This window comes from Podarcis bocagei (assembly GCF_964188305.1).
Source record: "Podarcis bocagei genome assembly, chromosome: 9".
Taxonomy (NCBI): Eukaryota; Metazoa; Chordata; class Lepidosauria; order Squamata; family Lacertidae; genus Podarcis; species Podarcis bocagei.
In genome coordinates, this window is record NC_138134.1 from 67,784,439 (window position 1) to 67,795,321 (window position 10,883).

Below are 10,883 nucleotides of genomic sequence, written 5' to 3' on the forward strand. Positions count from 1 at the left end.
CTTTGTAGTTGCATGGTATTTTTAAATTGTTGCTTGTTAAAGGGTGCTTGGTTTGGAGAATGAGTTGGCTCACCTCAGTCTGATTCAGGTCAGATCTGGGCTAATAATAATAATAATAATAATAATAATAATAATAATTATTATTATTATTATTATTATTTATACCCCGCCCATCTAGCTGGTTTCCCCAGCCACTCTGGGCAGCTTCCAACAGAATATTAAAATACAATAACCTATTAAACATTAAAAGATTCTCTAAACAGGGCTGCCTTCAGATGTCTTCTAAAAGTTTGGTAGTTATTTTTCTCTTTGACATCTAGTGGGAGGGTGTTCCACAGGGCGGGTGCCACTACCGAGAAGGCCCTCTGCCTGGTTCCCTGTAACTTGGCTTCTTGCAGCGAGGGAACCGCCAGAAGGCCCTCGGCGCTGGACCTCCCTGGACCTTCAGGGCTGCAAACTACATTTCCCAGGATTCTTTGGGGGAAAGTAATGTGCTTTTAAATGTTTGGCATGCCCATAGCCTTAGTCCCAACTCTTGGGACAGAGGACAGAAGGATGTGAGGCTGCTTTTGCTGCCAGACCTGCAGCTCCAGTACTTTCTAGTCACATCTTCATAATGCTGTAAGGAGGCCAGAATGGCTATCTTTGCAAATATTCAATTCCCTGTCCCCTGCTTTTTAAATATATCTAGTCCAGAATAATGATGTGCTCTTTCGCTCTTGTTTCTGCATCTTCCTTGTGGCCTTCTGAACTAAAAGCTGGAATGAACATGAGCCCTGTCTCCAGACTAAAGAAAACCTGGTCAAAAGTTAAGACGGCCAAATTCGACATTCTCGAGGTAAATGTGGTTTAGTCACCTGAAATCTTGTTTATCCAGTTGTTTATCAGCCAGTGGGACAAGTGGTTCTCATCATCTATGCAAAGATATCTACCTATTCTGTCCATTTTTTCTATCCCTAATGCTAGTTCCATTAAAGTTTGGAGAGGGTGGGTAATATCTTAAAATGTTCTGATTACACACTGCTGCTTACAGTGTAGCAACAAGAGAAGCTCCTAGCCCATTAGAAAAATCTATAGTAGTCTATGCTTTCCATATGCCATTTAATGGGCAACGCTTTATTTATTTATTTTGAACGTTTGTAATCTCTCCTTCACATGAAAGTCCCAGGGCAGAGGACACAAACATAATAAAACTAAATAATATACTAAAAGGAACATTACACTGAAAATCTATTCCGTGGGCGAATATGCAGAACATGGGTCCCAATTTGTTAAATTTCCTATTCCTTCCAAATAGCTTATCTGACTCAAATGTCTGATTATCTAAGTATGGAACTATACAGTGGCTTATCTCCATCCATCTCTGTCTCTCTCTCGAATTTTGGATGAGGCTTTGCTGGTTGTCTGCTTTATTTGTTTATTTCATAAAATTTACATATGTAAAAAGTAAACAAACCTCAGAGCAGTTTACAGATGAAGAAAACAATGAAATTATTGGTAACACCAGCAGCAAACTAAAAACTATCTAAAAACAGGCCGATTGCTGCTTCGTATCCGGTGCTCTTCCACTGAATTAAATGCTGGACTTCTAAATAATTTCGTAGTGTCTGCTATGGCATGGAAATGTTGTGAACATTTCCATTCTTTTTTTTAAAATCTAGCATCAAATGGACCCTTCCAGCAATTTTTACAATTACCGCACAGCTTTGCGTGGAGCAGCTCAGAGGTCTTTGACAGCACACAGCAACAGAGAGAAGGTATGATTTACAAATATATTTGTGGTTGGCCAGGGACCAAATTTACTTATTAGGAGGTGTGCACCAGGTAAGCCATCTGCCTGGAGCACAGCTTCCTGCTAACTGGGAACTGTCTTGGGGGTGTGTGTGCATTTTTAGTCACTGGTTGTCACTTTTCTCATAAAGAAATGTAGCATCTGGCCTGTCCTAAAGGTTTCTGTGTGCTTTGCACTTAAAAAAAATACTCTTGAATACTGTGCCAAGGTAATCACAGTTTCATGCCAAGGAAATCTCCCTTCTGCAACTTGTATAAATGATGCAAGCTAGGCCCATTTGTATAGTTCTCTTACTTTGGATAATTCATTCTGGTTTGGCTAGTCCATGAGGAGAAGCAAGGAGCTATGCAACATACTAAATGCTGTCTTTCGCCATTAGGGATTTATTTTATCCATCACTTGGGTTCCTCATATTTTGCCATACGTTGCCCACACACTTTCGAACATATACATGTGACTCTTAAGGCCTAGGAATTTGTCGTTGTCGTTTTAAAAAATGAAAGGTGGGGGCTAGTGGTGGCGTCAGAGGGACACGGGTGGCGCTGTGGGTTAAACCACAGAGCCTTGGACTTGCCAATCAGAAAGTCGGCAGTTCGAATCCCAACGATGGGGTGAGCTCCCGTTGCTCAGTCCCAGCTCCTGCCAACCTAGCAGTTCGAAAGCATGTCAAATTGCAAGTAGATAAATAGGTACCGCTCTAGCGGGAAGGTAAAAAAAACACGGCGTTTCCGTGCGCTGCTCTGGTTTGCCAGAAGCAGCTTAGTCATGCTGGCCACATGACCTGGAAGCTGTACGCCAGCTCCCTCGGCCAATAAAGCGAGATGAGCGCCGCAAACCCAGAGTCGGCCACGACTGGACCTAACGGTCAGGGGTCCCTTTACCTTTACTAGTGGTGGCGTCAGAGGCTCTACTGTTTTTAAGCTAGCAGAAAGGAAGGCTTTATAATGGGAACCTTGCAGAATTTCATTGGACTCCAACTTCCATCATCCCCAGTCAATGTGGTTGATGGTCTTGAATGATGGGAGTTGTAGTCCAGCAACTTCTTGAAGGCCACGCGTTCTCCAGGCATGTGTTTTAATAATGCAAATGAATCAAGCTGGAACACTAATTATTTGGGCAAGCCTTTCCTGATGGGGAAATGCGATGTTATTCCTGTCCATGGCTGCCTTTGCAGAGAATCAGTTTCTTAGTGGGTTTTCTCTCTCGTTTCCATTGCCCCAGAAATGGAGCAAAGTTAGAAAAGAGTGAGAAGCAAACACTTTGCTCTTTCCGGATGAAAGGCAGAAAGATGAAAGCTTTGCAGGCTGCTCCTCGGCCAAAAGATATTCTCTGAAATATCTGTACTTTGAGGAAAGTAGTACATCCTGGAGTTCAGCTGAACCTTTTAAAAAAGCCAGCCTTTACCTGCATGATCAATTGTGGGTTGGGTTGTTTGTTTTGGTGGAAAGGGAATGCTAGAAGTAGAAGCTGCAGGAGGGGGTTGAAAAGATTATTATGGTCCAACACCCCATGAAATTGAGGTTGTGAAGTAGGGAAAGAGGAAGGTTCATATATCAGGTATTAAGACTCTTGTGATAAGCTTGTAAGTTTGGAAATATACTGATATTGTGTGTATGTTTCCATGTGTTTGCATGCCAGATGCAATGGGAAACCCAAAGGGAAACTGGCTCCCATTTAGCTCCCAAGCTAAGTTCAAGAAGTTGGTTTTGGTGTGCAAAATCCCATAACACTTGGGACCAGGATACCTGAAGGACACCCCTTATAGACCAAATCAGTCACTTCTAGGGCTGGGTGATATATCGATATATCATCCAAAACTGGTTTGAAGTCTATATCATGATATCGGTTTCATTATTTTTGACCTGCCGACATCGCGAATCATGATGTGTGTGTGTGTTATGCAAAAATCACAATTTGAGAAAAACCGTGCAGCCAGCCCATGCCTTTATGTAGATTCGCCCTTATTTCAGACATTGTGATATATTTGTATATCACGGTGTTGAAAACCAGGTATCACCCAGCCCTCGTCGCTGTGCTGTGGAGATGGGGGCCTCCCGCAGATACCATCTTATTAGGAGGTCCATTCCACACAACATAGGAATCGGGTCTTTATATTGTCACAGCACCAGTCCTTTGGAATCACTCCCCGCTTGAATATCAACTAGGCCTCATCTCTGTTGTCTTTTCGGTGCCAAGCGAAGACTTCTCTCTTTCATCAGGCCTTTTAAATTGAGGTTTCCCAGTGTGCGGCTGTATCGGGATGGTTTTTAAGATGTTTGCTCACTTGTTGCTTGCTGCCCTGGGGTCCTTTGGGAAGAAGAGCCAGGGTATAAATTTAATAAATAAATTAGCAAATACATCCAGAGTGAAGAACCTCCAGCTCAAGGTTGGCCACAGTCCTGCTTAATTTCAGCTGGGCCTTAGGAATTTGCAGGGAGTGTAAAGAAAGATCCTTGAAGGCGTTTCAGAAGATGGCAATGCCATGGCAGTTCCCAGGCATTACCACTTTCAGTCTTGTTGTTGTTCGTGGTTTTCAGAATACACTTAACAACTCATAAGTTCATTAATACTTGTGTTCAGCCCCGATCCCTGGCCTTTGGTAGAAAGAGTGTGTGCCTTAGACAGACAGTGTCACTATTATGCTAGCTTCAGCGCTGCTGAAAGGGAGGGGAAGGCTACTAGACAGTGTCAACGATGCTGAGCTAGATGAATAAAAAGGCCAGACTTTGTATAAGGCACCTTAGAAATGCTCCTTTGCCTCTAGGCTACATGCATTAGCCGTTTTCAAGTTTTTACTGGAGCACCTTGACTTTGCCCATTGTTGTGCTGCCTCCCTTCTGGAACGGATGCTAACTAAGCCTGTTGTTCCCCTTCTTCCTTAGATTGTCATCCCTTTCTTCAGCCTGCTTATCAAGGACATTTACTTCCTCAACGAGGGCTGCGCCAACCGCCTGCCCAACGGCCACGTCAATTTCGAAGTAAGTAGAGCATGCTCGGAATTTCTCGATGTGTCTGTGTGTGGTTTGTTTTTTTAACCGACAAGCTTTGCTAATTAAACTGTGAGCAGAAAGCCTTGCCGGAGGGTTGGCTGCCCATCTCTTGATGCTAATTGTGAGCATGACTAGTCCCGGAGGTATAGACTTAATCATTTGGTGTCTGCTGCCGGGTCCTGTTGGCAAAGACCCCACCCTTTGGGGGGAAAATGTCTGCTCTGACTTTGTCTCTTTCACTGCTTGTGGTTGGCCATGCCCTTCCTCTAAAAACAGACAAGCATTCAGGTTCCCTCCCTCTCTCTCTTTACATCTGTTTTAGGGCCACATCTGCACTATACATTTCAAGCAGAATCATAGAATTGTAGAGTTTGGAAGCATAGCTGTCAACTTTTCCCTTTTCCTGCAAGGAATCCTATTCGGAATAAGGGAATTTCTCTTTAAGAAAGGGAAACGTTGACAGCTATGGTAGGAAGGGACCCTGAGGGTCATCTTGTTCAATCCCCTGCAATGTAGGAATGTTTTGCCCAATGTGGGGTTCAAACCCATGACCCTGAGATTAAAGGTCTCATGCTCTACCGACTGAGCTGTCCCATTTTAAACTGTCATGGCTTCCACCAAAGAATCCTAGGTACTGAAGTTTGTTAAGGGTGCTTAGAGTTGTTAGGAGACCCCTATTCCTTTCACAGATTATGAATCCCACTTCCTGGGAGTTGTAGCTCTCTTAAGGGTGAAGCATCACCGTCATATAAGGGTGAAGTGGTGTCATCAGTTCTTACTTCAGAAAAAGAGTGTACCTCTATCGTAAGGGACGCGGGTGGCGCTGTGGGTTAAACCACAGAGCCTAGGACTTGCCGATAAGAAGGTCGGCGGTTTGAATCCCTGCAACAGGGTGAGCTCCCGTTTTTCGGTCCCAGCTCCTGCCAACCTAGCAGTTCAAAAGCACGTCAAAGTGCAAGTAGATAAATAGGAAGGTAAACGGCGTTTCCGTGTGCTGCTCTGGTTCGCGGGAAGCAGCTTAGTCATGCTGGCCACATGACCTGGAAGCTGTACGCTGGCTCCCTCGGCCAATAAAGCGAGATGCGCACCGCAACCCCAGAGTCAGCCATGACTGGACCTAATGATCAGGGGTCCCTTTACCTTTTTACCTCTGTCGCAGCTGTTGGAAATACTAATTTGGAATTTTACACCACGCATCCCTCTCTTTTCTTGACTCAGACTTTGATTAGTTGTTGGGTTTGTTTTCTTTTTGTGAACATGTTTTTACTGACCTTCTCTGCCATCTATTAAATTCCAGAAATTTTGGGAACTGGCTAAACAAGTGAGTGAGTTTATGACGTGGAAACAAGTTGAGTGCCCTTTTGAAAGAGACCGGAAAATCCTTCCATACCTGCTCACCGTCCCAGTCTTCAGCGAGGATGGTAAGAGATGTGCAAACACTAGTCATTGAGCAGTGCGCCTGCTGTCATCTATCACTTTATTTTTGGGAAATACAGAAGACCACCCTAGCTTTGTTGGAAGTAGCCCCTTGGGAGAAGAAGGGCAGAGTTAGCATTTGATACACCTGTGAGTCTCTGGGAAAGAGGGGTACAAAAAACCCACAGTACTACAAGTTAGTGATGAAAGGCCAGCTTTATACAGTGCTGATTGGCTAGCATCCATAGCATCATCAAGACAACCCCCACTTCCAATCACAAAGGAGAGTGGTTTGCTCTTATCAATGAATAAAGGTACATAATAGCTCTAGAAAGAAAGAAAGGAAGGAAGGAAGGAAGGAAGGAAGGAAGGAAGGAAGGAAGGAAGGAAGGAAGTCCACCTGAATCACAGGATGGAGAAGCAAGACAATCCCTGCAACAGAAAAACATTTGATTCACAATTAAAACAATGCAAGTCTAGAAATAATGGTTGTTTAAATCTGGCGACTGTGCTTCAAATAATGGTTGTCGCCTGCCATGAATGTCCCAACTGAGATAGAAAGGTGGCATGTAATTAATTGCAATAATTCAAAAATCCATAGCCAAATATTCTAACAACAAATAGCAGGAGGAGGACAGTCATTACAGAAGATCAGGATGGATAAAGTATTCTGCAAGCAGTTTTTTTAAATAAAAAAAATATAAGAGGGTTCTTTACCATCCAGACCTTGTTACTGTACACTTGGAAGTGACATGGCCCCTACCCCAAGCGTTGAGATGCTGAAGAAATCCTCTGAGGCAAGGACTGGAAGATAGCTATTTATTTGTTGCATTTGTTTCCTACTTCTTTGCCAGGGAGCTCAACACAATTCTCCCCCTCCTCATTTTAATCTCCACAATGACCTTGTAAGGCAGGTTAGGCTGAGAGTGAGTGACTTGCCCTGGGGGTCTTCCAGTGAGCTGAGTGGGGTTTCGAACCCTGGTCTCCCGGGTCCCAGTCCGACACTCTACCCGTGTGTCGGGTGTCGCATGCCTGTAATGATGACGTTCTGTTTCTTCTGACTGCAGCACTTTACTTGGCTTCCTACGAGAGCGAAGGCCCCGAGAACCACATTGAAAAAGACAGATGGAAGACTCTCAGGTCAGTGTCAAAGGGGATTGTCGTCAGATAAATCAGCAGACTGCAAAGTTGCTTGAGCGCTAAGACACCTTCCATACCAAGTGTTCCACTGCTGCATGCCTCAACAGATGGACACAGTGTGAACTTGCTTCCAAAAAAAAGTCTTATTTAATTTCTGGGCTTTCCCAAAGTATTAGCACACAAGCTGTTTTTTCTTCCTGTTTTATTTGGTCCTTCCACCCTTCTCCAATGTATTAGGAACCTCCTTTTTCATCTTTAAAAATTGAATGAATGCATTTTTTTTTTTTTTGCCCAGACAGATTTCCAGTTTCCTTCCCTTTCTTGTTTTGAAAGCTTTTGTCCAGTCAGTCATGCATGTTTCTAAATTCTCCTAAAGTTGACTTCTTGTGCTGATTCAGGCTTGGTGCCCTTTTGTATGCCGCTAGACTGCAACTCCCATCATTCCTTAACAATTGAACATGATGGGAGCTAAAGTCTAACAATAGCTAGAGCGTACCAGGTTATGGGAAGGGATGCAGGTGGCACTGTGGGTTAAACCACAGAGCCTAGGACTTGCCGATCAGAAGGTCAGTGGTTTGAATCCCCGCGACAGGGTGAGCTCACATTGCTCAGTCCCTGCTCGTGCCCACCTAGCAGTTCGAAAGCACATCAAAGTGCAAATAGATAAATAGGTAAGGTAAACGTCGTTTCCGTGCGCTGCTCTGGTTCGCCAGAAGCGGCTTAGTCATGCTGGCCACATGACCTGGAAGCTGTATGCTGGCTCCGTCGGCCAATAAAGCAAGATGAGCGCCGCAACCCCAGAGTCGGTCATGACTGGACCTAATGGTCAGGGGTCCCTTTACCTTTACTTTACCTACCAGGTTAGAGAAGGCTGCATTGGTTAAAGTCCCATAATGTCCCTCCTTTGCTAGCTAAAGAACTGTGGCATGCAAAGATGAAACCATATGCCAATGGCAGTTGTGGAATGAAACCTGCTAGCGCAATACCTTTTTGCCTGAGAAAGTTGCACAACGTTTTGGTGCGACCTTAGGGTGGGGCCATTGACAGGCGTAGCCTGGGAAGAGGGGGGTGGCTATAGGAAACTCCCAAGGGCCAAACAGAGATTTGGAGGGCCACTTCTGCCCTAACCCAGACTGAGGTTCCCCACTGTCTGCGCTGCACTTTTGAAAGATGACGTTTAGCTCCTTTGAGGTTGCTGCCAATCTACTGTGTTCCTGAGAGCCACAAGCCCTAAAATACACCCAGACCCATTTGGTGGACAGTTCAGAGAGAGACCAACAAATGCAACGTCTGAGCGTCGAGCGGTTTCCCAGTGTCCTAATCAATGGGGAGCTGTCTTAATATCCTCCGTTTGTTGTCCTTCCTGCCCATGGGGTGGTCTTCGCTGTCAGCTCCTCAGATGCCATATTGCCCCTTGTAGAAAGGAGGAGAACCGGAGCAAAACTTGAATTAATTGGCTGTGTCTGCCATTGGTTTGGGCTTCATTTGTCATTGGTTTTGGCGCCACCTGCTGTTGGCCTCCCACCTGTCCTACCAACCGCCTTTGTTCCTAATGAGTGTCCTCTCTACTCCTCTGTCTTTTAGGTCAACGCTTCTTGGAAGGGTTTAATCCATGACTGGCTTCCTGCTGCTGCTGCTGCTGCTGCTGCTGCTGCTGCTGCTGTGCTGATGTGGATTATTTTTTTAATTGAAGGCCATTATTGATGTCACTTATTTATTTCCCCCCTCCTCCCCCTCCCTCCCTCTTTAAATCAAGTGACATTTTAAGTTATAAGAGCTGTGCAGCTAGTTAAGACATGTCAGGACTTTATTCAACTTAAGGAACAACCGCACGTTAACTCGAGAACAAGCAGACCGGCTTCTCAAACCTGATGGATCATCAGATTAAGTGACTGGTTTGTTTTGGGTGATTGATCAAAAGACAGCGATGAGGAAAGCCGTTTGAAGATCTGACTCTTCTTTGAATCATTTCAAAACACCTGGATGGGATTCCATCACCACCTTAAAAAAAAACACCTTTGCCTCGCTGCTCCTTTGTATTAACAACTTGCTGCTACTTGTGGGCCGGAGTCCCAAACAAACTTTCATTCCAACTGCCGGCATCTCGTTTTTCGGCTGTGTCATGTTTTGAGCGGTGAATGGAAAGGAAAACTGTCTCGGGCTGATATTTTGCTCAGTGAATCTAAGAACTTTGGTTTCCTCCTTGGGGAGAAGAAGAAACATTCACGGCAAAGTGACATGGTCTGCTTAAGATTTGCGTTTATTTATCGTGGGGAAGGGATTAATGATTATTCCTTTGGGGTCGTTGGGTTTTCCGTTTGTTCTGTTTCTTCCTTGAGTTTGCTGCTGGCTGGCAAACTATTGTTGTGGTATTATTTAAAAACGAGAAGTGATTAAACTCAGTGCTGTGATAGGAAAAGCAGAGACACTAGAAGGAAATGTAGCAAATGTAGCTAGACTCTGTAGAAAAGAAACCCTCTCCCCAATTTATAGTTACACTGTCTTTTTATTTGATTCTGAAGGGCACATTTACACAGTAAACATAATCTGGTATGAATCTGATTTAACTTCCTGGCTTTATCCAGAAAACCTCTGGAACTGTAGCTATCTGAAAGTAGTCAGGGTAGAGACCTCCAGCTCAGGACTGGAGGAATGAGTCTAGATGTAATTGGACTACAACTCCTGCTCTACCTTGTTCATAAAACTATTTCCTCCCATAGTTTCTTGGGGAGCCAAAACATTTAAACCAATTTGAAAGTCTTCAATTTCTAATGTAGACATCACCAAATTGCCTGCATCTCCTTCCCACCCCAGGTTATTGGTTGAACAATTTGACTTATTATTTCCTCTTCAAAAATTGCAGCTCAGACTGGGTAGATCAATGCCTTTATTGAGGGTTTTTGAGAAAAACGGAAGTAATGGTTGAAGTAATGTGTGACCCAGTAAAGCTAACTGGAATTGTGTGATGTCTTAAAGACAAGGGAAGGATAATCTTCTGCTAAAGTGTGGGTTGAAAACAACCGACTGTCTTTTGCTTCATGAGTTTATGAGCAATATTTTGACTGTGAAAGAGGGCCTCTTGTTATACATTCTGTAGTAACCGGAATGCTTAGCCACTGTATTTTGCCCTCTAGGAAATTCTGCCAAATGAAGCATAACCCTCCATTATTAGGCAGCCTAATGTTCAAGGTGGGGGTCCTTCATTTGCCAGAATCGTCTTCTAAGCACAGGGATTTGTATGTAATCAGTGCCGCCGTTCAAAATTGAAAATAAATATATCTATATCTACACTTGCATTGCCCTGCATACTTGTAGATTTGGAAAAGGAGTTCAAGGCTCGACTCTTCTTCTTTAATTACTTCTGCAAAAAAGGAGACACCCTACTGAAAAAGAATGGTGGCTTCTGCTCCTTGAGAGATGCGCAGGATCCCACTGTTAAGAATTTACACTACTACTACCCTGTGATCACAGCATGTATTGACAGAGTTTGTATGCGTGTCTTGGTTGACGAAAGGGTGTAGACTCCCATGGGCTGTTCCTAGTTT

At 44.1% G+C, this 10,883-nt stretch overlaps 1 protein-coding gene across 2 annotated transcripts in view; it reads left to right on the forward strand.

Annotated features, from left to right (window-relative positions):
• RASGEF1B (RasGEF domain family member 1B) overlaps nucleotides 1-10,628 on the forward strand; it is a 256,907-nt gene extending 246,279 nt beyond the window's left edge. For both annotated transcript variants that reach the window (XM_081207141.1, XM_081207142.1), the window contains 6 exons: nucleotides 759-838; nucleotides 1,662-1,757; nucleotides 4,675-4,770; nucleotides 6,080-6,203; nucleotides 7,266-7,338; nucleotides 8,923-10,628. In XM_081207141.1, the coding sequence (XP_081063267.1) occupies nucleotides 759-838; nucleotides 1,662-1,757; nucleotides 4,675-4,770; nucleotides 6,080-6,203; nucleotides 7,266-7,338; nucleotides 8,923-8,947 (494 nt within the window). In that variant the 3' untranslated portion in view covers nucleotides 8,948-10,628. The remainder of the gene's footprint in view (nucleotides 1-758; nucleotides 839-1,661; nucleotides 1,758-4,674; nucleotides 4,771-6,079; nucleotides 6,204-7,265; nucleotides 7,339-8,922) is intronic.
• The last annotated feature ends 255 nt before the right edge of the window (nucleotides 10,629-10,883 follow it).